The sequence below is a fragment of the Rhipicephalus sanguineus genome, chromosome 5, assembly GCF_013339695.2.
Source record: "Rhipicephalus sanguineus isolate Rsan-2018 chromosome 5, BIME_Rsan_1.4, whole genome shotgun sequence".
Taxonomy (NCBI): Eukaryota; Metazoa; Arthropoda; class Arachnida; order Ixodida; family Ixodidae; genus Rhipicephalus; species Rhipicephalus sanguineus.
Genome location: NC_051180.1, coordinates 85,888,782 through 85,913,956, shown reverse-complemented (window position 1 = coordinate 85,913,956; position 25,175 = coordinate 85,888,782). Strand labels below are relative to the sequence as shown.

At 45.1% G+C, this 25,175-nt stretch overlaps 1 protein-coding gene and 1 pseudogene across 1 annotated transcript; one reads left to right on the top strand and one right to left on the bottom strand.

Moving 5' to 3' along the window:
* Positions 1-1,543: 1,543 nt before the first annotated feature.
* On the bottom strand, positions 1,544-16,688 carry LOC119394796 (uncharacterized). Its single transcript, XM_037662100.2, has 13 exons — positions 16,569-16,688; positions 14,620-14,739; positions 13,099-13,287; positions 11,441-11,539; positions 10,255-10,433; positions 7,798-8,165; positions 6,761-6,857; positions 5,253-5,448; positions 4,375-4,446; positions 3,225-3,369; positions 3,015-3,092; positions 2,180-2,334; positions 1,544-1,882 (listed from the first exon to the last, which is right to left on the bottom strand). Exons 1-13 carry the CDS (start codon positions 16,686-16,688, stop codon positions 1,718-1,720), a joined length of 1,983 nt encoding a protein of 660 aa, XP_037518028.1. The 3' UTR covers positions 1,544-1,717.
* A 3,820-nt stretch (positions 16,689-20,508) lies between these two features.
* LOC125758621 (uncharacterized) lies at positions 20,509-21,757 on the top strand (annotated as a pseudogene).
* Positions 21,758-25,175: the final 3,418 nt, after the last annotated feature.

Below are 25,175 nucleotides of genomic sequence, written 5' to 3'. Positions count from 1 at the left end.
TTCCTTCTCCTTTCCTCTTGCATATGCGGTGAGGTATGCACGTTGCATAGATTTTCTCAATCTTTACTGTCACGGCGCTTTTTAAACGCATTCTGACAATTCTCTTACACCATTAGATATTTCCTTGTACATACATCTGTATATTCAATAAAATGCTTCCATGTATACTATACTTCTTGTTGTGAATCTTTAAAAGAAAGTAGTAAATAAGTTGGCTTTACTTTCCCGTTGTCTATCATTCCGTTTTAAATGCGAAGCATTTCTTAGCGAACCTGTGGCACTTCTATCTATCTATCTATCTATCTATCTATCTATCTATCTATCTATCTATCTATCTATCTATCTATCTATCTATCTATCTATCTATCTATCTATCTATCTATCTATCTATCTATCTATCTATCTATCTATCTATCTATCTATCTATCTATCTATCTATCTATCTATCTAGCCGCCTACGTCTGGATGCTCTCATGATCGCCTCCTTAACTTGGTGTAGATCAAAATTGGCATGGGAGGGTAAGATGATTTGACGAATATGACTGTCTGGTCATGGCATAAATAACGTGAAAATACTGTCGCGTACGTCGTGAAACCCTTTCCTCCAGACACGTTTGGCACATACCCGTTTACCACGGGCCGCGATTTACGGGTATGCGCCCGTACATCGCGCCCGTACATCGGATTGACAGTTTATATCTACCCAGAAACGGCGAGAACAGACATCGGTAATTTAAATGCGAGAGGGTTAAGAAAAAACTACATCGGCAGCGTTGACCCGACGAATGGAAAGAATAAAAATTAGGATTGCAGCAGGAATCGAAACCAAGTAATCTGCGTGACACTCGGGTATTCTACCACAGAGCCACGCCAGTTCAGTAAACTGGTTTGGAAAAACAGCCTATGCAGGCGTAATTCCGGTGCAACGTCAATTGTGGTTGTGGTGCTGGTTATCTAATTGTACAAGAGAGCAACAAACACTACACGTGTGCTCCTACGATACAGACGTCATATTAGATTAACGTCTGTGGTTCCAGTTTTGGCTCCGCTTTTATAGCAGTCTAATAAACATTGCATTTGTATTCCTATGATTCAGGAAGCTATATTGAAGCGTTGCTCGACTCCGGAGGAATACATTGACGAAAGTTACATATGATATTCACATGATTGCACCATAAACAGCACTTAGTTTCAATATTGCTGACATATGTAGTCTAACGTGAGGGCTGACGTTACGTCGCACAATAAGTTACCCTTTAAAGGCCAGTGTTCGCGTGCCTGGGAAGCCCATGCACACAGCTACTACACTTACAAAAACACGTCGATCCACCACGTAACGCTTGGCTCAAAGCCATATAATACAACCTAGAAGTACTCGCTGACTGCTTCGCATGAAACCGATTCCCACAACGTGTGGGATCTGCCGAATTTTTTCCCATTTTGTTTTCTGTTGAGTTTCGGCTTTCAAGAACTTTCTGTACCTTGCAACGCACTCGCCTCGAGAACAGGTCAATGCGCGCACCTAGCCACTAAAGACAATGCAAGATTTGGAACACGTCAATAACGACTCGGTCATAGCACAGTCGCTATGAAAAACGTAATCTACGCTTCAGAATTCGTTGTGCTTTTGTTATGTATTATAGCATATAGTCGCATTGCTGGTCTTGGTCGCTCGACCAGCCTGCGGACTGAACGAGACCGCCGTATAGGCTCAGTTCTACTTGGCGTCGTAGGCTTTCTGCGAGACCGGCAGCGGCACCGCGAGCCACGGAAACACTGGAGTGGCGACGTAAAGCAAGCCCCGACTCTGAATCATCTGGAACTGCTCGCTCGACGAAACGCACACGTCCATCCGAGGACTCATGAGGCCCTCCTTGGGAACCTGCGAATCGGGCCGAGTTGAAGTCGCATTGCTTGGCTTACATCGAAGCTCGTGTTTACATCGCTTACATCGATGCTGCTGGCACACTCGGCTTTCGTACTTAGACAGCCGCAAAATCCAATGATAATCACTTTGAATGAGGTAAATAGTTTGCTTATATTCGTTAGATATTCGTAATCAAACATCCTTTGGTTCCTTTCGTCAACAAACACTGTACAAGGTTCTTAAGTGAGAACATACTTGCTCGTGGCAAATATTTTTTTTTTCACCGTAAAAGTTCCATTGTGGAGTACTTACGAAGTCTCCTTTCCAGAACTGCTTCAATTCACCGCGGCACCAAGCGAGCAGAGTGACAGGCAACAAGACGCCCGGAACCAGATATAGAAGCGCTGGCTGGCCGGTGTTCATGATCTGTCCCATGAAGAATGTGAACACCAAGGACGCGCCGTAACCTGCGAACGTTTGAACATAACAAGATGGGAACGAAAGGATTCGCTAACTTCGTTGACCCGCATTTAAAGAACACCGGCAGTTCCGTTTTGTTTGCAACTGTAAAACATTTAAAGCACTGAAGTTGCTAAGCTGCACTTAAAGGGCCCCTAAACCACCCAGAGGTCGAAATTTAGTTGTGTTGTCGCAGTTGTGCACTAATCTGTAACAAACACGTAGCGGCAACAATTTTTCGAAACGGTGACATGGTAGCGGAGTTACACTCGTTTCATGATCCAAAAGCGGCCCTCGCTCGTTTCGCTCTTTCCTTCGATACGCTCCGTTCGTCGGCTCGTCTCTCCTCGCAGAGTGCTCCTCCTCGCTCTGCGAGGAGGAAAGAGCAAGGAGCGCGCGCAGCTGCGAGCAGACAAACAGGTTCTTGTTGCTGACATGATGAGATGTGCCTGATGACGTCACAAACAACGTTTGGGATACCGAAAGGCGCGGATTCGATGCCGCGCCCGCTGCTCGTAGCGCTGCCGCGTTCGACATTGTAGCGTCATGGCCCCCCGATGCGCGCATTTGCTTGAGGTGTTAAAATATCAGAGGTGGTTTAGCGGCCCACTAAGAAGACAAATGGAAGATTTTTTTGTTGTTGTTGTTGAATTAAGCCAGCAAAGTGTATGAGGTGTAGGTCACTTACAGACAATCGCTAGAAGGAAGTACCAGGACCTTTTCTTGACTATGACGTCGTACGAGCGGCAATAGGCGATAGTAAAACCTGGAAAATTCCCGGAAGATCGTATAAACTTTGGAGAAATTAAAAGCGCAAAACAGGATAGCGCGGAACGGTCAGGTGGGGCACCCGTATATAGTACGGTGCTATGAATATGGCAGAGGAAAAAAAAATCACCCGGAATAGCGATGTCTCCGTATCCCAGCATCATCGAGTTAGCTCTGCAGGCCGTCGCGTCACCGATGAAGAACAGCGGCACGCGCATGAGTACGGGCAGGTCTTGCACGCCTCTCGCGACGCTCTCCATCACGCTCATGTCTTTCTGTAGGATAGAAAATCAGCCAGGTACAAAGGCTTAGTTTTTACATTTCAAAATCAGAGCTCGAAGACACCTCGTCCGGGCATACTAGAAGCGACGACTCGGAGTTAATGCTTGAGCTCTTGAGGAGGCTTCATTTATGGGTGCGAAGGCTTATGTTTTTCAAGCAAGCATTCTCATCATGACATTTGTGCAGCATAGAACAATGCTTAAAGCGATTTAAAATACCACGTTCTCGAACATTAATACATATGTAGCATTTTGTGCAACCTTGACCAATAAGCAGGAGTTTTGTAACCATGATCTAGGTGTACGTTAACATGAAATTGCGTATTATTCTTTAGCTGGTTTGCAGAAAACACACACACGCAGACGAACACACACGCGCACAAACACACACACACGTACACACACACACACGCACACACACACGTACACCATTGTCTACAGCGTAAAATTTGCGCTGGAGTAGTGCAGCGTTCGTTAAAGCCGACTTGCTCAAATTGTCATCGTTGATGAAGCTTTTTTTTTCATTACTAGCCTTCCCATCCGTTTGTATATTTTTTTCTTTAATCGTATAGCGTCATGAATTATGCACGAATTTCGTAAAAACAAGAAAGAGGCGAAGCTGCATTTCAATTTTGTGAAAGAACGAATAAGTATATGCGTCTATAAAACGTCCCCACCTATATTATACAAGTAGCTTTATTCATTACTAATTTTACAGGTGGAATGACTACAATAGGTTACCTTCAGAAACAGAACATTCAAAGAAATAAAAGAAAGCACAAGTTCGCGTGCAACGCGAATACTGCAATGTGCAATCCAAACAATTAGTTCGGGAAAGATAGAGGCTTGTAGAAATGACAAAAATGTCTTAAATAGGAAATGTTTCCGCAGGCTCCAGCTACATTCGCTCTTCAAGGATTTGAACATAAAATGTAATGCAATGTAATACAATATACAATACATAAGTGCTAGAAAAAATATAAGCATCAGTGGCCTCACCGTAATTAAGGACGTGATGAACACCATAAATATGTCGTCGAAGAACATCAGGATGGATATAAACGTAATAACCTGCGAAGGAATAAGAAACGTGTGTACATGTTTTTGCAGTATGTTAAATTTTCGTAGTCATGAAATTTGCGCCAGGTAGTTGAACTCGCGTGAATATCCTCGCTTGCTTGAACACACTCATAAAAGGATTCCGGGAACTAGGGCTTAAGCGATGTTAACGTTTTTCCTTAAAACGTTTTCTTTGTTGCGGAACAGAGCGCTAGCTGACCAATAACAAACATTTGGTATAAGGTCTGAGATAGTGGGCATGCTGCATAAGACTCCCCTTTGTGTTTGCCATTGTTTCGCCACTTGTGACTTCCTGCTCCAATTTGATACACTTCAGGTGATCTATCTACAACGTTGAAACTTCTCGAGTAGCACAGCGCATAATCAGCGACGAATTTTCGGGTTCTCAGCACAAGATTCTAGGTGCCCAATATTTAGATAAAACAAATGTAGAATAAGTTGTAGACAATACAGTGAAAGAGGGCTCGTTTTTTTTTTTTTTTTTGTCCTGTTTGGCAGTCTCATTAACCTCAGCCATAAATGTCATTATCCTCGCAAAGGTATTCTCTCAGCAGCTACACATTTTCACACAGCGAGATTCTGTCTAATAAACCGTTTGATCCAACGGCGCATGAACGAGCTGTTCCTTCCGATTCGGTAGTGTTGTGTTTCGTTCAGAAAATGCTTTCGTTTACACACGATTCGCTGTATTGTTGCAGTCCATATATCAACGCTTGAAGTGAACTTTCAGTTCATCCAATAGCATCTTACGGGTCTTCTGAAGTGTATTGAAAACAAGGGGTTTATCGCAAACACACCCTAAAGTTAGGCAGGTGCACGCATCTCAGGATGTTCAGCGCGAAGCTGGAGCCCAAGAAATTCTGGAGGATCCAAGCGTGGTGAGCCGTGCGGAAAACGACCCAGACTAAAGTGACGCTTATGGCACACCATATCGCCACGTGGTGCCGTATCTCCATGCTTTGCACGAAGCACGGAAACAACACGTTTGGCATCCTGCGTGAGCAAAGAAAAGAAGTGTGCAGCGTGGTAGGATGTATAGCGACGTTGGATGACAGAAAAAAATACGGCACGGCGACTACTCAAAAACACGTAAAACGAGCATGGCCACGTTGCGCCCGTAGGGCTTAGGGGTCAACGTTAAAAGGTTGCTTGTCTTAAATAGCGAAGGGAGAAAAAAATACCAGAAAAACGAGTACACAAGGAATGTAGAGGTCCAGGTTATGATTCGTGTACGCAATTTCTATTGCGTTTATCGAACCGGAACGCTACAAGAATTTTCATTACATACGCTGCTAAGATAAAAAATCATTGAACAAGGGGTTTCACTGGCGCCGACGTTTCGGCAAGTGGCCATTTCGTCGTCAAGTTGCTGTCTTGAAGACAAGGCCACTTGTCGAAACATTGACCCCAGCGACACCCGCTGTTTAAAGGTTTTTTTTTTTTGAAGCCTCCATATTCTACTGAACCATAAGCTGTTGAATCTGTGCAGGTCACATCACATGGCCTAGGTTTGCGGCGTTCACACCAAGGCGGGTGGTTCGAGTAGCTATACCATCGACCCGAGTAACGCTTACTTTTTACGTCTACGCGTACGTTATCACTCTGAATGGCGGTGTTCTGAAAATCGGTTGGCATGTAGAATGTTCAGTACACGCTTAAAGGCGTTAACTGAACAGGGTATATCTGTTATCTGACAGAAGAGCAAGTGCTGAATTAGAAGCGAAGACAGTCGATGCAGCATAGGCTCTGCGCTTCGAGTGGCTCTCGTTGTTCGGCCCGGCTCGTGAACGAAGTTGCTCTCAGTGGTAAGAAATAAAATGCGTGATTTTTCATCCCGTAGGACCCTGAGGAACAGGATAAAACTATTTCAGTGTGGCTGGAGATCGATCAGCTCACAGCTGACCACTTCGTTATCTTTCCCAAATTTCCAAATTCGGTCTTATTAGTAGCGATTATGTAATATGATGTAATAAACCGGTCAGTGCATTTTCACAGTGGACAACAAAACCTCCTCGCGTGGTTTTGTTGTACAACGTGCGATTACGCTAAACTGCGTATTGCTCTGTTTTGACACCCGCATTAACGTTTCTGTGGAACATCTGATATGACGTTTATTTACATTGTAACATATGGTACGTAAAAGAGACGCTTCTAAATGGTTACCGCCGTCTAAGCCGAAGATACTGGTAACCATAAATCACATGCCGTGAAGGTCCATTAATCATCCCCTTCAGCTGCACTGAACATTTTTCTACCTGAACTTTTCATTACTCGTTCACGCTGGGCGTCGTAAAACAATTCTTACCGCATACTGGCGCAGGGTATCAAGAAGGAGAGGGAATTGAAGATCACGATTAGAGACATCATCGACCCCAATGCGATGCACCCGATGAGGATAGGCCCTGCATAAAAAGGTTAAATTAGCCATAATTTGGAGCGCGCATTGGCACTCTTAAGAAACGTGGCCTTCGAGATTGCAATAAACGTGCGTTTTTTAGGTAGACAATGTTACGAAACCCTTGCCCATGGAACTCTAAAAAGAAAATAAATTTAAGAATAGTACCTGGGATTTTACGTGCCAATTGATTGATTGATTGATTGATTGATTGATTGATTGATTGATTGATTGATTGATTGATTGATTGATTGACTTCATTGAAAATGGTCCTGAAGCACGGTTTTTTAGGCCGAGGCGGGCCGCGTCCACGTCGGCACCACCAGTCCGAGACGGGTGGCGGCGTCGTGGGCCTTCTGGGCAGCCCTTAATTGATCGTCGAGTTCGTCGCTCTTGATGAGCCGCATCCACTTCTCCCATTCCCGATTACGTGCCAATACCACAATACGATTATGAGGAACGCCGTAGAGGAGGGCTCCGGAAAAATTGGCCATCTGCTGTTAGTTAATGTGCACTGACACCAAACAGTGCACAGGCCTCTGGCATTTCGCCTTTATCAAAATGCGCCCGCCACGGCCGGAGTCGAACCTGCGACTCTCAGACCATTAGCCCAGCACCGTAACCACCGTACCACCGAGGCGAATGAAAAATTTGATGTTTATCAAACAGGAAAAAATTTTATAATAGGAAAAATAGTGCTTGCCGTGTTGTTGCCTTTGGTTCCGTGTCGTTACCTTTGGTGACCTGTGACGTCATAATGACGTCATAGGGTGACGTCATCATATGATTCCTTGCATAACCCGTGTTGACGGCGGTGCCGACGGTCACTTTTCACGTTTGATGAGGCATCTAAGGCTTTTGTGGTAAAATTACAAAGCTATGGCTCTAGCCGCCACAGTTCGGCTGACGGAGGAGCGTTTCAAGCCCTTCAAGAAAATTCTACTCACACAGCTTATTGAAGAAGTAGTAGAGTACGAGCAAGTTGACCGCCAACAGCAGCAGAAACAGTGTGAGGAGGTTGCAGTCGACAGGGCATTCGGAGAATGTGATCTCCTCGTCGAGCGCATCGTTGGCCGAACTGGGGAAGTCGTCGACAGACTTCGAAGGCCGCAATCGAGAACCCCGATGGTGGTGGTGCGACTCCGAGCGCACGTTTGGTGCCGACGTCGTCGCAGCCGGCGGGCGCGAGGCCGTGGTGTCCGTCTCGAGCGTCGTAGTCGAGGCGGCTACTTTAAGCGGCGCGGCGTCTAAGTCAGCGTCCTCCTTGCGCCGCTTCTTCTCCTTCGGCTTGGTGCGTCTATGCTCGGTCAAGTAGCTGTGAAAGAGGCAGTCAACGCACATTAACAGCGTGTCCAGAACATTTAGCAGCCACCATTCGAAGCCAACAGTGGTTCAAGCAGCGGAACTGAAAACGAGGGACAAAAAGAAGACAGGCAGCGACGTCCTTATCTACCTTCTCTGTGTCGCTCGTTTTCAGTACCGCTGCTCGAGCCACTGTCAGCTATGAACCGAATAGCCCCGGTGAATACCATTGTGACCATCTAAAGAAGTGCTGCATATTGGACACACGGCTGTTTCGTTGCCCTTTATGCAGGGTGTCTTAATCTATCGTTGACGGAATTTAAAAAAGAATGGAGGCGGCCTTAATCGTTGACTTAGGTGTCTGGTAGCAGCACTTTCACCTCGGCGTTCATGAACTTTGGAGTTTACCTCGAGTAAACTTCGTGTTTCATCGCACTATCGAAGCGGATCTCAGAGGTCATGCAGAAAGAAGCCTGTAGTTGAGATCTGCTTCCCAGGTGACGCAACGATCCTAGGTGGTCACACGAAAACTGCCTGCTATTTCAATGAACTCATTTAAATTTCATTATTTATGCTGACAGTTCATTGGCCCTTATCTTAAGTAAACTTATGATCCGATATCATATGTATCCAATATATCTCTTAACTTGAACCGGAACTTTCGATTTCGTACCAGTTTTATTTTTCAAACAGGTTTTCTCAATATTCGGAAAACCGGAAGGAAGTGCTTGACCTGAAATGCTCGCAAGAGACCGGAAGTGCTTGGAAGGAAACAAGAGCGTCACTTGTTGCTTGTGCCTCAAATACATACACATTTTCTCAGTAAGCTGGATTGAAGAGCAAGACGTTAGTTACACTGCAAAGCAAAATAGGCTATTGAATAATTGGCACGTCACTAATTAATTATTTAGTTAATTACACCAGCGTGCACATTGCAATATATGAAATGAGGCCACTCGGAGGATATATAGAAATCAGCCCCAGTTTTTGAGATAAGCGATATCAATCTTGCAATCAATGTGCGATGTTGTTCCAGCTAAATGTTTAACAAATTAAAGTATTTATAGATTATAGCGCAAGAGTAACTATAACACCACTGCATTTCGCCGTAGACTTTGGGAACATACGTCGTGAAAGTGGTGTTATTTTAAGAATTTGTTCTGTCGACGTTGCGGGCTACATTTCGTTCTTACAATGTGTGCTGTAAATTCATAAGCATAGATGTTCATTAAGGAAACTTCACTAATTATTCAAATATATATTTTGATTAGTCGCGCGCAAATAATCTCGCTCCTCAGAGCATAACCTAGCACAAGAAGTAGCAGAAGAGATGACATCTGGGCCAGTTGGTTCATGATACTTGAAAGACAGCAAAAGAACGGGACACGAGGAAGAGGCAAACGCAAACACCGCTGAAACTAACAACTGTGAGGCTTCTTGGTTGAATGTTTTTCTTCAATAAAGTCACAGTTGTTAGTTTCAGCGGTGTTTGCGTCTGCGTCTTTCTCGTGTCCCGTTCGTTTGCTGGCTTCCGTCAAGTACAAGAAGTAGATTGGTGCTACATGTCAAAGAGAATATTTATAGATTTTTTTCCCGGTAATATATGACACCCTGCATACGCCACCACATGTAACGCTTTCCCGGCGTAATTTTGTTAGCTGAGTTCTATCACATCCATTCAGGCAGTGCGATAACCGCACTATTGCTACTGAAAAAATGTTCATTTACGTTTATGCGCATTCATCTCACATTTGTTGCAGCTGCCCTCAACGTGTATGTACAGTTGGCGTAAAAAGTTTATAAACCACTATGTCTGAAAAAACCTAAAATTTCCCAACAATTTGTGACTGTATTCTGTAGAACTGCACAGCACATGTTGTTAGCGCGTTTTAGAACAGGCCGTAAATCTGAATCTAAGGCTGCCTGCCTAAGTAGCGGCAATATTCAGCTTTCTCTTGCATATCGTGATCCATAAACTTGTGACGCTAACCGTACGTGGCCGAGACCAGCAAGCAATTCGTGCTTTCGGATTTCCTGTCTTGAAGCGCACGTAGTCGGCGTAGTGAAAAGTAGCCGACAAGCACTTCGCCTGTGGAGCTTACAGCAACTTCCTGGTGCTTCCGGACCAGAGTGCGCCCACGGCAACGGTCGAACAGGCCATGAACCAGATGAGGGACGCGCCAATGAAGACATTCACTTCCAGCATGTACAACTGAGCCGCGTCTCCGCCCGAGTGACTCACGTTGGTCGCAGAGGTTGCCGGCACCCCAGAGTTTTGGGGCTGCAGATGTAAAAGCAGCGCATCCGCTCCCTTCGCAATAACGGAAGGCAACTAGTTTGTACAGTCCATAATAGACATGACTGATAACCCGTGGTGTCACACCAACAGAGTAATGCATTTCACGCAGCAAATAACAAACAGCAATGTGGCTAAAGCACATGCGGCAAGTCCACGTTACTGGCACTGCGAATGTCTCTAAGTAGTAAGGACACTTAGTAAATGGAGAACCCGAAGACTGTCTTCGATAACAAATGCAATTTTCCCATTTGGTGAAATGTTGTGGAAAAAATTATGGCAGCTTCGCGCTAGTGGTGCCAAGCCTCAAGGAAGAGCGCAGTTGAGTGGCCTTCCTCGTTTTTCTTTATATCTTCTCTTTCTTTCTCTTTGTTTCTTGACACCTTTTTTGTATGTTTCTTTCTATTTCTTTCTCTTTGTCCCCTTTCTCTCTCTCTCTGCTTTCTTCTGTCTTTTTCTTTCTTTCTTTGTTTCTCTATTTCTCTTTCTTTCCCTATCTGTCTTGCTCTCTGCTTTTTCTATCTCTTTTTCGTGTCTGTTTCTTTCTTTCTGTTTCTCTCTCTGTCTAAGTCTTGTTCTATCTTTCTACCTTTCATGTCTTTATTCCCTTTATTTCTCTCTATTTCTCTCTATCTCTTTCTTTCTATCAATTTCTCTCTCTCTCTCTTTCACGTGTTTCACGTACTCCACTTCGCCGAGCAGAGTTTTCGTGTAACGCTCGCACCTGCTGTACTAGGTAGTGGGGCTTGCCCGATTCCTGGGGTGAATACCCACCTGAGCAGTTTTGCACGACGGAGCACAAGTTACCGATAGCTTAAACAGCTTCGCTGCTCAAAAAATACCAGAGGAAATGAACAGAGCTCAGTATTCTGGGGCTTGTTGCTTTCAGCGCCCGTTCTCCATTCTGCGCATTGTCATAATCTACGTCCTTACAAGTGCAGCAAAGTATGACTATGGAGACTTGGTTTGCTACAATAGCGAAAGGCGCATACCTCGAACGATTCGACTATGTCCAGCCTTATGACGCCCAGTGTAATGTCTTGCACAGGCACCGTGTAATTTTCTCCCGATGTAAAATAATCTGCGTGGAGCTGCACAACATAGAGAAAAAAATACGAGGACAAAATGAGGGTGTACTGAAAAAATGAAACATTTTATGTTATAAGAAAGAATGAATATTCAAGTGCATTATTACCAAGTTATGAGCCATGCCTTTAAATAGATTACAACTGTTCACTATTTAACTTCATATAGTTATCCAGGCAACAATAAACGTTCCTTGCATATTCTACCATTGAGAAAAGTATCGCTTTCAGCAGACTTCTCCTACCGATTCACTGATGACACTTCATAGTTATGAACACAATAGTAAGAGAATGAGAACCTGTTACATCCGGGGTTCCTCAGGGAACAGTCCTCGGACCCCTGCTCTTTCTCATATACATTAACGACCTTCCAACTAACATTTCTTCCCGGATTCCATTGTTTGCAGACGACTGCGTGCTATACCGCCCTATTAACAATAATAACGATGTTTTATCCCTACAATCTGACCTCAGTCAAATTGAAGATTGCTGCCGCAAGTGGCTCATGTCATTAAACGCATCAAAAACCTCCCTTCTTACTTTTCATCGAAAGAAGTCATACCCTGCTCGCGATTATATAATAAGTGGCTCTTTAATATCCGCTGTTAAAACCTACAAGTATTTAGGAATTAATCTCACTACTGACCTATCATGGCACACCCACATAACCAGCATAACAAATTCTGCTAATCGCGTTCTTGGTTTCCTGCGACGTAATATCCGATTAGCACCCTCCTCAGTCAAACTTCTAACGTACTGCTCCTTAGTAAGACCGAAGCTCGAATATGCATGTGCCCTGTGGGACCCATACCAACATAATCACATTACCATGCTTGAATCAGTACAGAACCGTGCCGTGCGTTTCATTTTTTCGGACTATTCCTACAACCCTAGCTCATCGAAACTCAAATCCCAAGCCAACCTTCCCAGCCTTATATCACGCCGTCGAGTCGCTCGCCTTTCTCTCTTTCATAAGTTCTTCCACAAGCCACCCCAAGCCGATCTCATTTCTCCCGCACATCGCCACTCAAGCCGGATCAACCACGAAAAGACCGTATACCCCCCTCGAGCTCACACTGTCTCCCATGCCTCTTCATTCTTCAACCAGACATCAAGGGACTGGAATGACCTTCCCACCAAGGCAGTGCTTCATTCCGACCCAGCCATCTTCAAACGCATCATAGAAGAACTGCTTTTGTAGATATGCCCACCCCTCATGTAAAACCCCTTCCTTTAGGGGCCTTTGAGGTATCATAAATAAAAATTAAAAAAATATATAAGTCGAGGTTTGAATGCAAACAAAACTTCGTTTAATTACAGAAGACATCTTCTCGAATTAAGTTTACAGAAACAGGGAGAGCGCTAACCCTGTAAAGCTATTTACAGGGGTAAGAAACAGTATTTCCGAGTAAAAAAATCCGACATCAATGGACACAAGAGACGAGGCAAACTACCGTTTACGCCTGTTTCTCGCCCTCTAATCATCATCGTCGACGTTTTACGATCTCTCAACATGACCTAACCAAGTCGGCACGCTTTGTTCGAGGCGTACAGTGCGTGCCCACCTTGCGTTCAATGTCGCGAGCCACAATGAGGGAGTAAGCCTTGCCAGAGACCGCCTGTGCTAGCGAGTATTCGAAGGGACACGCCTTGTCGTTGACCGGAAGCAACAGGAAGACGTGCTTGCCGGAGGCGCTCGCCAAGTCTAGCTGGCAGCTCTGGTTCGCGTAACGGAACTCCACGCCGCGGAACACCTGCGTAAGATGAAGAGTCACTGGCATTGCTATGGGCTTCACTAAGTGTACCACTACTCTGTAAGACTTAGAACAGAACATTTCAAAGGTAGAAATCAGTGACAGACACTCTCATGAAGAAAATTAGATAACAAGATGGAGGTGACGCGCGCTCCGCGTGAGTTTTGACCGCCTGTGTCACCTATGGATCACTTGGAGCGCTGCCTTCCTACAGTATGAATCACAATTGTCTAGAGCGGTTGAGCGTGTGGCTGCGGACACTGGCGCCGTCCGCAGCTACTAACCTCGCGTTAGCTACAAGCTTGCCTTCATGCTTGAGTTATAGCACATGGAGCTAGCATATGGTATGACTATCTTTGGCATCATTACGGCGTCGGTATCTGCATTTCTTTTGCTCAGAAATCTACGGAAGCAGTCGAGTGGCCCCTCCAGACAAGTGTCATTCAGACTGTACTCAAGGGACCAACCGGAAAAACACATGAAAATAGGAGTCAAATGGTTAGAACATCCTGCCAATGTTCTTTGTCTTCCTTTACTGTACTTTCAATCGCTGCTTTTCTTCCTTCGTTGGTATGGCTGTTTGGCCACGATGTATTACACTGTGTCGCAAAACAAGGCGCAAACATTGTCAAGACTCGTTACGCCATGATATGCAACTCCTGCACACATCGGCATGCAAGAGAACAAAAGCCAGACGTGTTCTCATTGCTTGCAAAAGAATGTGAACTGGCAAGGGCGTTCTATTCGTCTCGGTGCCCGCTTTATCAATCTTTGTTGCAAAACTCAAGACATCGGACACGAGTGGCCTGCGCGAGACGTTGCGCGTGAATATTTATGTGTCGCGTACTGCGGATTCCTCAGCTTCTTGCTCTCGATAGGCAGGATCTTTGCCACTCGCGCCTATTCGCGTTCCTTCGCTCCTACAGCCTTCGAATCACGCATGCCTTCAGCTTTCCTTCGTCCACTTCCTTTTTCTCCTGCGACAATTCGCGGCCGCATTCCCGGAAGCTGTACGTTGCCGCCATCTTGCGCAACACTGACGCTACACCTAGACGAGCCTGCTTTTATCTCACTATATGCGCACTGATTGAGGGGAGAGAGAGGGGGGGGGAGCTGAGTGAGTGGGCCAATCGTGGCACATATTTGTTCAGAGGCATAGTTCTGTCGATGCAGCCTGACTGCGCGGTTCTTAAAACGTCGACTTTCTTTTTGCACATGGCGCTTGATGGTTCGTCACAGTTAACTGAATTGGTAGTCCTCGTTGCACGGTACGCAGCGGGCGTGCTTGTGAAACTCCTATGGCGCTTGCATTGGCGACGAGACAGAACTCACATTTTCTTTCTCGTACAGTGGTGGACGCCTGAATCGGGTCGACACGAGAGTGCAGTAGGGGTGCACGGAGCCTTCAGCGCTGCGGTAGATAAGTAGCCCAAATGTCGGCTGGCCGAAGTCCTGAAAAGAAACACGACGCCGTTGGAAACTAGCCATGCGCGTTTGTTACGACGGTCTGAGGTGACATACCCGTTACGCGTATTGCACAATTGGACCGCAAGAAGGGACCGTAAGAGTGGACCGTAAGAAGTAAACCGTAAGAAGTTGGCTGTAAGAAGGGGATTCGAAGGTTGTCGGTTCGGATCCCACCGACGGAGGAGTCTTTTTGTGCACTTTAATGCATTCCAATTTATGTTATAATTACAATACTAGAGCTAAAATAGCTCAATAAATAGTGTCCCCTATGTTTTCATTGGCTTAATTGTCCATTGCATTCATTTAATTGTGTCTAACAAGTGGTCCCTGTGAATCTTGTATTGCTGTCTTTAACGGTGAGGTAGCGGCTTGCAGAACTTCGTTAGGCGAACATGCAACTGCCAAATATGCTTAAGTACTGCTTTTTAAGTTCTGAAAGAATAACCTAGCAACACTTAAGGCTTCACTATAAGCCCCCAACTGTGAGATGGCATAAGGTCTATACATTTCTCCGGACATGTTCCAATGCGGTCAGATGCTAAGAGGGATAGTTCTGAATTTCTTTGTACGTAAATTAAAGGCCTCTGTGCGGCTACTTCAGAGGTGTTTGAAGACTGAAAAATTGTTCTTACTCAAAATTATTTCATTGTTCTATTTGCTCTGGGCAGCAAAAAGCTGAGTGATTTCGCTGAATTCATTTCCCGCTCGCATGCCTAATAAGTAATCATTCCTACTGCCCGATTCCTTCCGTTTTGAACATGCCCCGTATTTAAACAACAAATCATTTTCAAAAGCGCTTTCTTCATAGGTTTAACAGATTTGAGAGGGATTAAACTGTGACTTTGTTTTATCTTTCATTCACACATTGAAACATTTGATACATTTGATAGATTTATCTGATGTTTATTACTACCTCCCAGTCTTTGCAAGAAGATACATGTAACTCTTACTCTCTTTGTACTTTATTTTTGCCTAGCGATAACCAATAATCAGTCCATAATTGCGTGCAGTCTTCATAGCTATAGGTCAATCATAGGTGCCTAGATACCCAATAGCAGGTGCGTTTTCTCGGCGCTCTAACAAAATTCAACTTGCCAGTTGTGACCTACAACGTTCTTCCAGTTTCAAATCAGTTGCTTCTGATACAGAAGCTCCTACGGCCACATTGACGGAGGGGGAGGGGGGGGGGGGCGAATGCTACAAAGCAAGGGTAGACTGCACATTCCGACTGACTCTTGCTTCACTAGGATCGCTATTAATGTTATAGAAGCTGTGGCGGATCATTAATCCACTATCCAGCACCGTAGAGGGCCTCAAATCACAGATTACAGGGCATCCTATGCAGCAGTTCTTACACTAGCCCTGCCCAAAAAAAGATTCGAACCATCAACATCGCTTTCACCAGTAGAAGGCTTTAGCCTGTGGTCACTCTCCATGGTCTAAACAATGAGCGTACTTGAATTTTATTATTATAAGAAATTATCTAGAAAGATGTGCTCCAACTGAAAATCGCGTGTTTGCAGAAAAAGAATGCGCGCGACATCACTCGAATCCCCCATTAAAATGTACAAGCCATAGGCCTTTTATGACCGCTTCGCAGCTCAAAACACGTAGGCCTTGTGTTACCAAACACCGTTAACGTATCGAAGCAGCGATAAATTAAAGGTGTTAACGTATCGCTACTTCAGACTCAACCAATCACGGAATCAGCAACTCTCGAGGATTTAACCACTTCAGTTTCACATGTTTTAGACGTTATGCAGTCTTCATTCCATCAAAGACAAGTTAACGAAGCAAGCAGCCGGAACGCTCACTTTGTCGACGCCAGACCTCGCCGCCGTGGCCACAGTCTGAAGCATCGCCCCGAGCAGCAGCCACCGCAGCAGCGAAGAGACCGCTGTGGTGGTACCACGACTTTGCCTGCGAACGGCCATGGGCCAGCGCAACGTTGAGGGCGCAGTCACACCGTTAGGCGCTCTGACGACGACGGTTAACGACGACCACATTCCTCTCCTGTGATCCAGCTTCGTCGACGTCTTCATCTCATCCTGCCGCCCGAGTGGCACGTACCCACGTGACAAACTGTCAATGACACGAACAGCTGATAGAGCAGCTGCTAGTGGCGCACCCGTTTAGCCAGAAACGAACAGAGGAGGACAGGTTTCGAAAAGCGAGAAAGAAAGAGAGAGAGTGAATTTATTAGAAGGCAGAGAGGTCGGCCTGAGCTTGTGCGCTCTGGTCTGCTACTCTAGACAGAGGAAATGGAGAAGAGGGAAAAAGAGCAATGAAGATGATGATGCGGACAGGAAGAGGTGATGCGTATGTCCAATAACCACGTAACACGGTGGCCTTTTTGAAGTCCATTGTCAAGTCCAGTACTCTTGAGAAAATCTACAAATGCCCTTGTAGAAGTCGTTGGTGCTGTTTGGTCGGACAGCGCGGACAACTGATTAGTTTCACTTAGAGTGTTCACACCGATGACGGCCAACGTTGAAACCAGCATCTTCCGTTGGGACCCGTACAGAGGGCAGTCGGACAACAGATGGGTGAATGTTTCATCTACTTGGCAGCGCTCACACTTCGGACTGTATGATCCGCGTAGAGCCGAGTGAAGGCGACACCTAGTCAAATCCGGTGCAGCAGACTTGCGTGGCGTCGCTTTATTTTAGCCGGGCGTCAAAAAGTCATGTGAGGGCCTGTTTCCCGCAGACGCCTATGCCTGTAGCCTGGGTTAGACCAGTAAGTTGTTGTGAACTCTCGCATAAGCGTTCTGAACAAAGAGTTCATGTCACTTCGCGAATACAGAATTTTTACGAGAACGGCGCTCTTATCCACAGAGGCTATGGCTGCAGCATCAGCTGGCACGTTCCCTGCCAAGCCAGAGGGTCCAAGCACCCGTTGGAAGATGACCCAGCGACTATTCCGTTGCGTGAGATTGAATGCCTGCATGATTTCGGAAGCCAACACGTAATAGTGTCCTCTTCTTGAACATAAATGAAGGGCTTGCAATGTGGATTTTGCATGGGAGAGTATTGTCCATTTGCGTGGTGATTGGTCGCATACAGATCGAACAGCTTCCCGTGTAGCAACCAATTCTGCTGCTGTTGAAGATTACTGATGGTCTAACCTGTGCTGCTCGGAAATATCCAGCTGAGGGATCAAAAAAGCGGCAGTCGAAAAGCGCAGAGTCACAGTACCATCATTGTATACGTGTATAGTGTCGTTGTATCGCTCAGTCAAGTATGCCAAGGTGAGTTGCTTGCGACCAGCACAAGAAACGCGTGATTCGTCGGAACCCCATGTATTTGAAGGCGCACCAGTGGTTTACGCAGTGTCCACAGTGACACTTCTGGGATGGCGGTTGGTGCAAAACCTACAGGAACGGTACGCCTCTGAGTATTGGTGCATTCTGAGTAGGCGCAGCCTGGTCGGTTCGTCTGCAGTGAAGACGAGTGGTGGTGCGCATGCCGGGTCAGCAGCCGAGAACGAAAGGTCAACAATTGGCAGGAAGGTCAACCAGGTTGGATCTGATTGCTACCCTACACAGGGGGGAGGGAAGAGGGGAGCAGAAAAATAGAGAGAAGAAAAAGGAAGGAGAAAAGAAGACACACGCACACTCATAACCCTCATCGTGCATGCACATGCGGTCACAGCCGAAAATTGTCTTAGTGTGGTCTTTCTGCGGTTGTCGTCGACAATGTGGGCTTCAATCCATGATGTCAATGATTATGTATGAATGCAGGTATAGAGATCAACCAGACGCGCTATCCTAAACGGCTGTAAGAGTAGAAGGAATATGAAACGAAAAAGAGGAAGAGAGTGAGAGCGAGCGAGCGAGCACTGAATTCACAAACAGGGCGCACTGCAGGACTCATGTCATTGAGGCACTGTACTTCATACCTTGCAGCAGCGCGCGAATAACGTTCTGTGCCAGCGGCGGATATACATCCATACCATCGGTAGAAATACTCTGCTGTCGCTGAAAATCAAGCTTTATAAAAAATTGTGCGTAACGTGACGTCCTCATTAAAGTTTCTCGAGTGTGTCGTTCCTCTCAGTCTTTTCTTGATAGTGCAGTCCTCTGACATTGCTATATTTACTTGTGAACCTAACACATAAAGTCTTGCGTTGTTTAACAGGCGTCATGGGATGGCTATAGAATCGAATGCTTAGGCTTCGTGCTACTCTTACGGGGCTGCTGCACACCTCACCTGTGACATCGATGTCATCCGGTTGTGGGATAGGTGTTTCAAAGCAGTATCTCTAGCTCGATAACATGACAGTACCCCGGCGCTATTTTTTAATTCGCTGCGCTACACTCATGAAAAACAAGTAGTTTGGTTTCCCTTTCCTGTAAAAGTGGTCCACTCCCACGACGGGGCATTCCGTTAATATGGATTATTAGTTTATCGTTGAACAGTTATGATGACAGCATAGGTCGGCAATATAAATGGAGCTCACGTCAGATTCAGTAAACTACGCTTTCGCTTACGGCTCACTCGGACTCCAACTCACAAAAGTTTTCCTCAGCCGGACTCAGATTCACGAAAACTTTCCTCAACCGGAATCTCTCGGACTCAGACTCATCAAAACATTCATCAACCGAATGGACGCATCAGAAAACAGAACAACTAGTAATCTCGCTTTTAAACGCCGATGCCGAATGGTACCTCGACAGAGTAGTACAGCTTGTTGAAACCACTGCACCTTATTTGAAACACCGCTAGCAACTCCAACTACCGCTAGCATACTGGCTGCAACTATGTTGCAAGGGCAATCCATCAAACGGCTGCGCTCGACGCGAAGGTGCGGATAGGGCGTTATCGCTTCAGTGTACTACAACGATGTAGGGCGTAGTCCCATCGCTCTGCACTCCTCCGACGTCCAGCGGATGGCGACCGCGTTCCTCTCGCGTCGTCCACTTTTCTCCTCAGTGAAAGCTTTTTTTTAACTACTTTGAGCACTTCTGGATGGTTGGACAACCTCGAAAAATAAACAGTGGCACATAACCCTTGACAAAAGTTATCAGCTGACTTGGGTCACTAGGCATGGGATCGAATCCATACTGGATGATGCGAGTTCATGCATCGCATTTTGGTAGTACGCACCCATTTTTACCAAAAATAGGTGCGTACCACCAAAACTACATACGCATTGCCGAAGTTGTCTAGCAGGGCACCATACGAAGTGAACCAAGTTCTCTGCTATGTCTGACACGAAGCAGCGTTCAATAAAGAAACCAAAAGCACCCTAATACTTTCGCTGGCCTACAAATTATCTTATTAGCATTTTTCGTTTTTCTTTTATCAGAAATATGCTGCCGCACGATTCATGGTCGATCTCCCGTAGTGGGCTGAACCATTCTTCTGGGAACCGACCAACCAACGAAGCAGCACCAAGCTGTCTATTGGAGCACATTAAGTGATCCGCGTCTGCTCGGCTAGAGAGCAGCCTCACCGCACTTAGCGGCCCACTTAAGTACACGACTTGGGAGCCTTACATGAAAATGTAATTGTAGACGCAGATCTTTAGAACAACATGCTGCTTGGGTGACAGAGTATGCGTCACTTCTCATTCTTCTTTTCCTGTATATTTCTTTCTTTTTCTCTGCACGTGCACGTCTTCGCGAGACACGTCATTATCTCCACGGCTATCGCCATCGCAATGGTTCGCAGGCGGCCGCCGTAGCAGGGCATCTTCGCGGCGCCCCGACGTCATGGGGCCCGTTCGACCCACGGCCACCTCGACGGGGAAATGCGCGTCTCCTCGCCTCCCAGGCTATTCCTATTGCTGCTCGAGGCCTCGTTGCTACTCAGCGCGAGGCAGGCACATCTGCAGAGGATGCGGTGAGCACTAACGCCTCGCACGCTCTATGTATTTATCGGCCGCTGGATAAGTCCAGTTGTTCGTTGCACCTTAAGGTGTAACCTTAACCCATATATGCCCAGTGTCCTAGATATAGGACGCTTCTTTGATGCACTCTAACATCGCTATTTCTTTAGGTCATGACTAGCGCCACCTACAGCACATCAAGCAGGCCTCATTGAGGCCTGCTTGATGCTATAGCTTAACAGTGCGTCCTATATGTTGGAAGTACAGTAAAGAAAAACAGCTCGACAAGAAAAATCGAGTGCATTTAAGTTACGATAAGCTGGTAATCAATGGACAAGCATTTGCCTGGGATACTGACGTGCACGTTTCTCTTCGGGCGCATGCTCAGATATCTGGGCGGGAATGACGTGAGCATTCTAGCTTAAGAACAAATGGGAAAGATACCGTCACAAAAAGCTTTACACCAGTATTGTTGGTGGTCAATTTGTCGAAGCCTAAAAAACAAAATTGATGAATTTACAATCTTAGTTGAAACGGTGAAAGTGCAAATCGTTATGGGTACCGAGTCATGGCTTCACGACACAGTATCGGGTGTAGAACTATTTCCGCCAGGTTTTACAGTGTACCGTAAAGATAGAAACAGGCATGGTGGTGGCGTGTATCTTTTAATTTCAAGTAGCCTTGCCAGCCAAGAAGTTGTTTTTGATAATGAAACTGAATCAGTATGGTGCCGCGTCCAATTCCCCCAGGGTAACAACATCGTTTTTGGATCGTTTTACCGCCCACCTGACCACAACAATGAATCGTTAATTCAACTTTCCGACATGCTATCGCAAATATCTGATTGCGTAATACTGGGAGGGGATTTCGAATTTGCCCGAGATGAAATGGGATTCCGACTGTGCAGCCCCACAGAAAAATCGAAATTGTTCTGCCTTTTCAGAACTAATGAGCGTCTATGGTGTACAGCAATATGTGAACGAACCAACACGGTTTAACGCTTTACTAGATCTTTTACTAAGCAATGATGAAAATGTTATTGTTCACACAAATGTATGCCCAGGTATTAGTGATCATAGTTGCGTTGTTGCAGGAGTTAAACGTTTCTAGAATACCTGCGTGTAAGCAAACCCCTCGAAAATGTTTTCATGTACGACAGAGGGGACTTTGATGCCATTTCCAAAGAGCTGGTCTTGTATTATCCCACTTTTTTATGCATATCGGAGTCATGTGGCATGGATGAATTGTGGCAAATTTTCCGTGACAAGATTACAGAGCTGGTGAATATGTACGTACCTCAGAGGTGCTTAAGATGCAGAAAGAGGCACAAGCCCTGGTTCAACTCTGAGATACGCAAACTTGCCAGGAAAGCAGCCAATGCCCAAAAAAAGTTTCTTAAAAACAGAACAGCAGTAAATGAAACAAAGCTCAACATTGTAAACAAAGAGCTTAAGTTAAAACTAAAACAGGCAAAACGTTTCTTCTTTGACAAGCTAAACACAGACTTCAAGTGTAATCCAAAATTCTTTTCGAAGTACGTCAAGAGCAACAGAAAAGATGACACAGCTATCCCTCACATTTTAGCTGAGTAAAAAACTATAACGGATGACTTGGAGAAAGCTGAAGCATTTAACGCCTATTTTCAGTCAGTGTTTTCAAAAAGGACTGAACACTCTCCAATGCTACCTTCTAAAAAATATATTGGCAATGAAATGGCGGAAATTCAAATCGATTAAACTGGTTTGGATAGTCTGCTGCGTACTCTGGACACCTCTAAGGCTACAGGGCCTGAAGGTATATCATCTCATGTACTTAAAAAGTGTCACGTTATTATTACACAATATTTATGCATAATGTACAAGTTGTCTCTAGACACCGGCGTTATTCCAAGGGATTGGAAAACAGCCAATGTGGTTCCTGTGCAGAAGGCAGGAAGCAAAGAGCAAGTACAAAATTATCGTCCCATATCATTAATTTCAACCTGTTGCAAATTATTAGAGCACGTTATTTATAGCGCATTGTTCAAATATCTCGAATCTACTCATTTTTTTGCCCACTCCCAGCATGGATTTCGGCAGGGTCGTTCATGCGTCACACAACTAACTGAATTTCAGCATGGCGTACTGATTGCGCTTGACCGTAACAACATTGTTGATGCATTATTTCTCGATTTTCGCAAGGCATTTGATACGGTCCCACATAATCTGTCAGATACTAAACTGGCTTCATTGAATATTAATGCTAAGCTGCAAACCTGGCTCCGGAATTACTTAAGTGGTCGTAAACAGTGTGTTGTTTTAAATTCTAAAACGTCTTCAATGTAAACATGACTTCAGGCGTGCCACAAGGTAGCGTTCTAGGTCCGCTGTTATTTTTGGTTTATATAAATGATATAGCAGATAACATAAAATCTTGCATAAAATTATTCGCAGACGATTGCGTCATCTACCGTCACATTACTTCAATCGCAGACACTGAATTATTGCAAGATGACTTAAACACAGTAACACATTGGTGCTCCACGTGGAATATGTGCTTAAATATCTCGAAGTGCAACCACGTCAGCTTTGCAAAGAACATTTCAGAAACCCAGTGCACATGCAGTATTGATGGCGAGGCAGTCAAAAAAATGCCTGAGTGTAAATATTTAGGAATTTACTTGACAGAATCATTCCATTGGAACAGACACATAGACCAAATGATCTTAAAGGCTAGTAGAATGTTGTTTTTTATTCGTAGAAACTTTCATTGTGCAACAAAAGAGGTGAAAGGAACTGTTTACTTCCTTCATGTAAGGTCTATACTTGAATATGCTTGTGTTATCTGGGATTCGGCTCAAAAGTATCTTGCAGAAGCAATAGAAAAAGTCCAAAACCAGGCAGCCCGTTTCGTCAGCAACAACTACGACCCATTCGCTAGTATGTCAGAAATAAAGGCCACATTAGGCTGGGAAACTCTAGAATCTAGAAGACGGAAACTTCGATTAAAACTTCTGCATAGTATATATTATAACCTAACAGGAATTAATAAGTCGGAATACCTACTAGCGCCAACATATCGTTCCACAAGATGCCAACACTCACATAAAATACGAGAATACGCATTCAAAACCACTACTGTTGCCAACTCCTTCTTTTTAAAAACAATTAGAGACTGGAATGAACTTCCCGAAGGTATAGTGAACTTGAGTGACAACAGTGCTTTTTTCTCATCGTTCTGAAATTGTGACAAGAGTATTTCTCTTTTTGTACCTGTTTGTCATGTGCCATATTGTACTAAAATATTTTTTTTATTTTAATTGTTATATGTTGTTATAATTCAATTTTTCACTATGTTTGGTGTCTTATCGCAGAAATGTTACCAACCATATTGACTTTCTATGTATACCCCCCTGCAGTAATGCCGCTACGGCGTTGCAGGAACTATGTAAATAAATAAAAAAATATGTAGGACACTGGGCATATATGGGTTAAAGGACAAGAAGAGGGCAGAGTCGGTCAGGGAGCAAAACGGGTGTTACGGACATCTTAGTTGAAATCGAGAAGAAATGGGCACGACCAGAGCATGTAGCGCGTAGGCAAGATAGCCGCTGGCCATTAAGAGTAACAGACGGGATTCCCAGAGAAGGCAAACGCGCGGGTGGGGAGGCAGAAAGTTAGGTGGGAAGTTCAGATTAAGAAGTTTGCGGGGATTATGTGACAGCAGCAAGCATAGAACCTGGCTGATTGGCGAAACATGGGAGAGGCCTGCAGTGGGCGCAGTCAGGCTGATATTATGACGATGACGACGATAACGATGATGGTGGTGGTGGTTTTTCATATCTTCTGAACATACTGTCCTCGCCCCTTTCGCGAGCAATAAGACGTAATCAGGTATCTCCACCATTTGAAACTTCACCGCTTTGGCCTTCTATGGCAACTTAGCAGCCAAGGTGCGGCGCTTTTTAAGCACGAAAATACGGGTTTGATCCTCGGCCATGATTCAGCGCATTTGTATGGAGGCGAAATAAAAGAACGCCTGTGTGCCTAGATTAGATGCACGTTAAAGATCTGGAAGTCCTTCACTACGGCGAGCCTCGTAACGATCTTGAGGCAGGAAACAGCGCGATAAAAACAAAGACGAAGCAGAGGAACGAGCAAGCCACACGAAGTACTGCTTCGTGTGATTTGTTCGTTCCTCTGCTTCGTCTTCGTTTTTATCGTGCTGTTTCCTGCTTCAGGATGTTCAACCAACTAGCCAACAAGTTCACATTATTAGACTCATAACCATACTTTAAGCATTGAAAACCTCACATTTCATTTCAGTGTTGACGCTTCAGCGTTAATGCTAGTTTGCGTAGCGGGACAAAAAAAAAAAAACACGTGGCGACGGAAGGTAACAAGGACGTCGCCGTCTCAGTGTTGTGCAGTTAGGCAGTTAGGTGTTGTGAAGATGTTGGTTAACTTGTAGATGTAGGATGTACTCGGCGTTCACAATTCTCGATCGCTCAGAGAGATCGCTGCCATGCATCGACAGTGATTGTAATGATGACACTGCACTCTGATTGATTGATTGATTGATTGATTGATTGATTGATTGATTGATTGATT

Coding starts and splice junctions, on each gene's coding strand:
- LOC119394796 (XM_037662100.2), bottom strand. CDS start 16,688: ATGGCCGTTCGCAGGCAAAGTCGTGGTACCACCACAGCGGTCTCTTCG. Junction 4,447..5,252: donor TGCACCTGCCTAACTTTAGG/GTGTGTTTGCGA, acceptor ATTCCTTCGCAG/GTTATTACGTTTATATCCAT. Junction 2,335..3,014: donor CTTCCTTCTAGCGATTGTCT/GTAAGTGACCTA, acceptor AAACGTTCGCAG/GTTACGGCGCGTCCTTGGTG.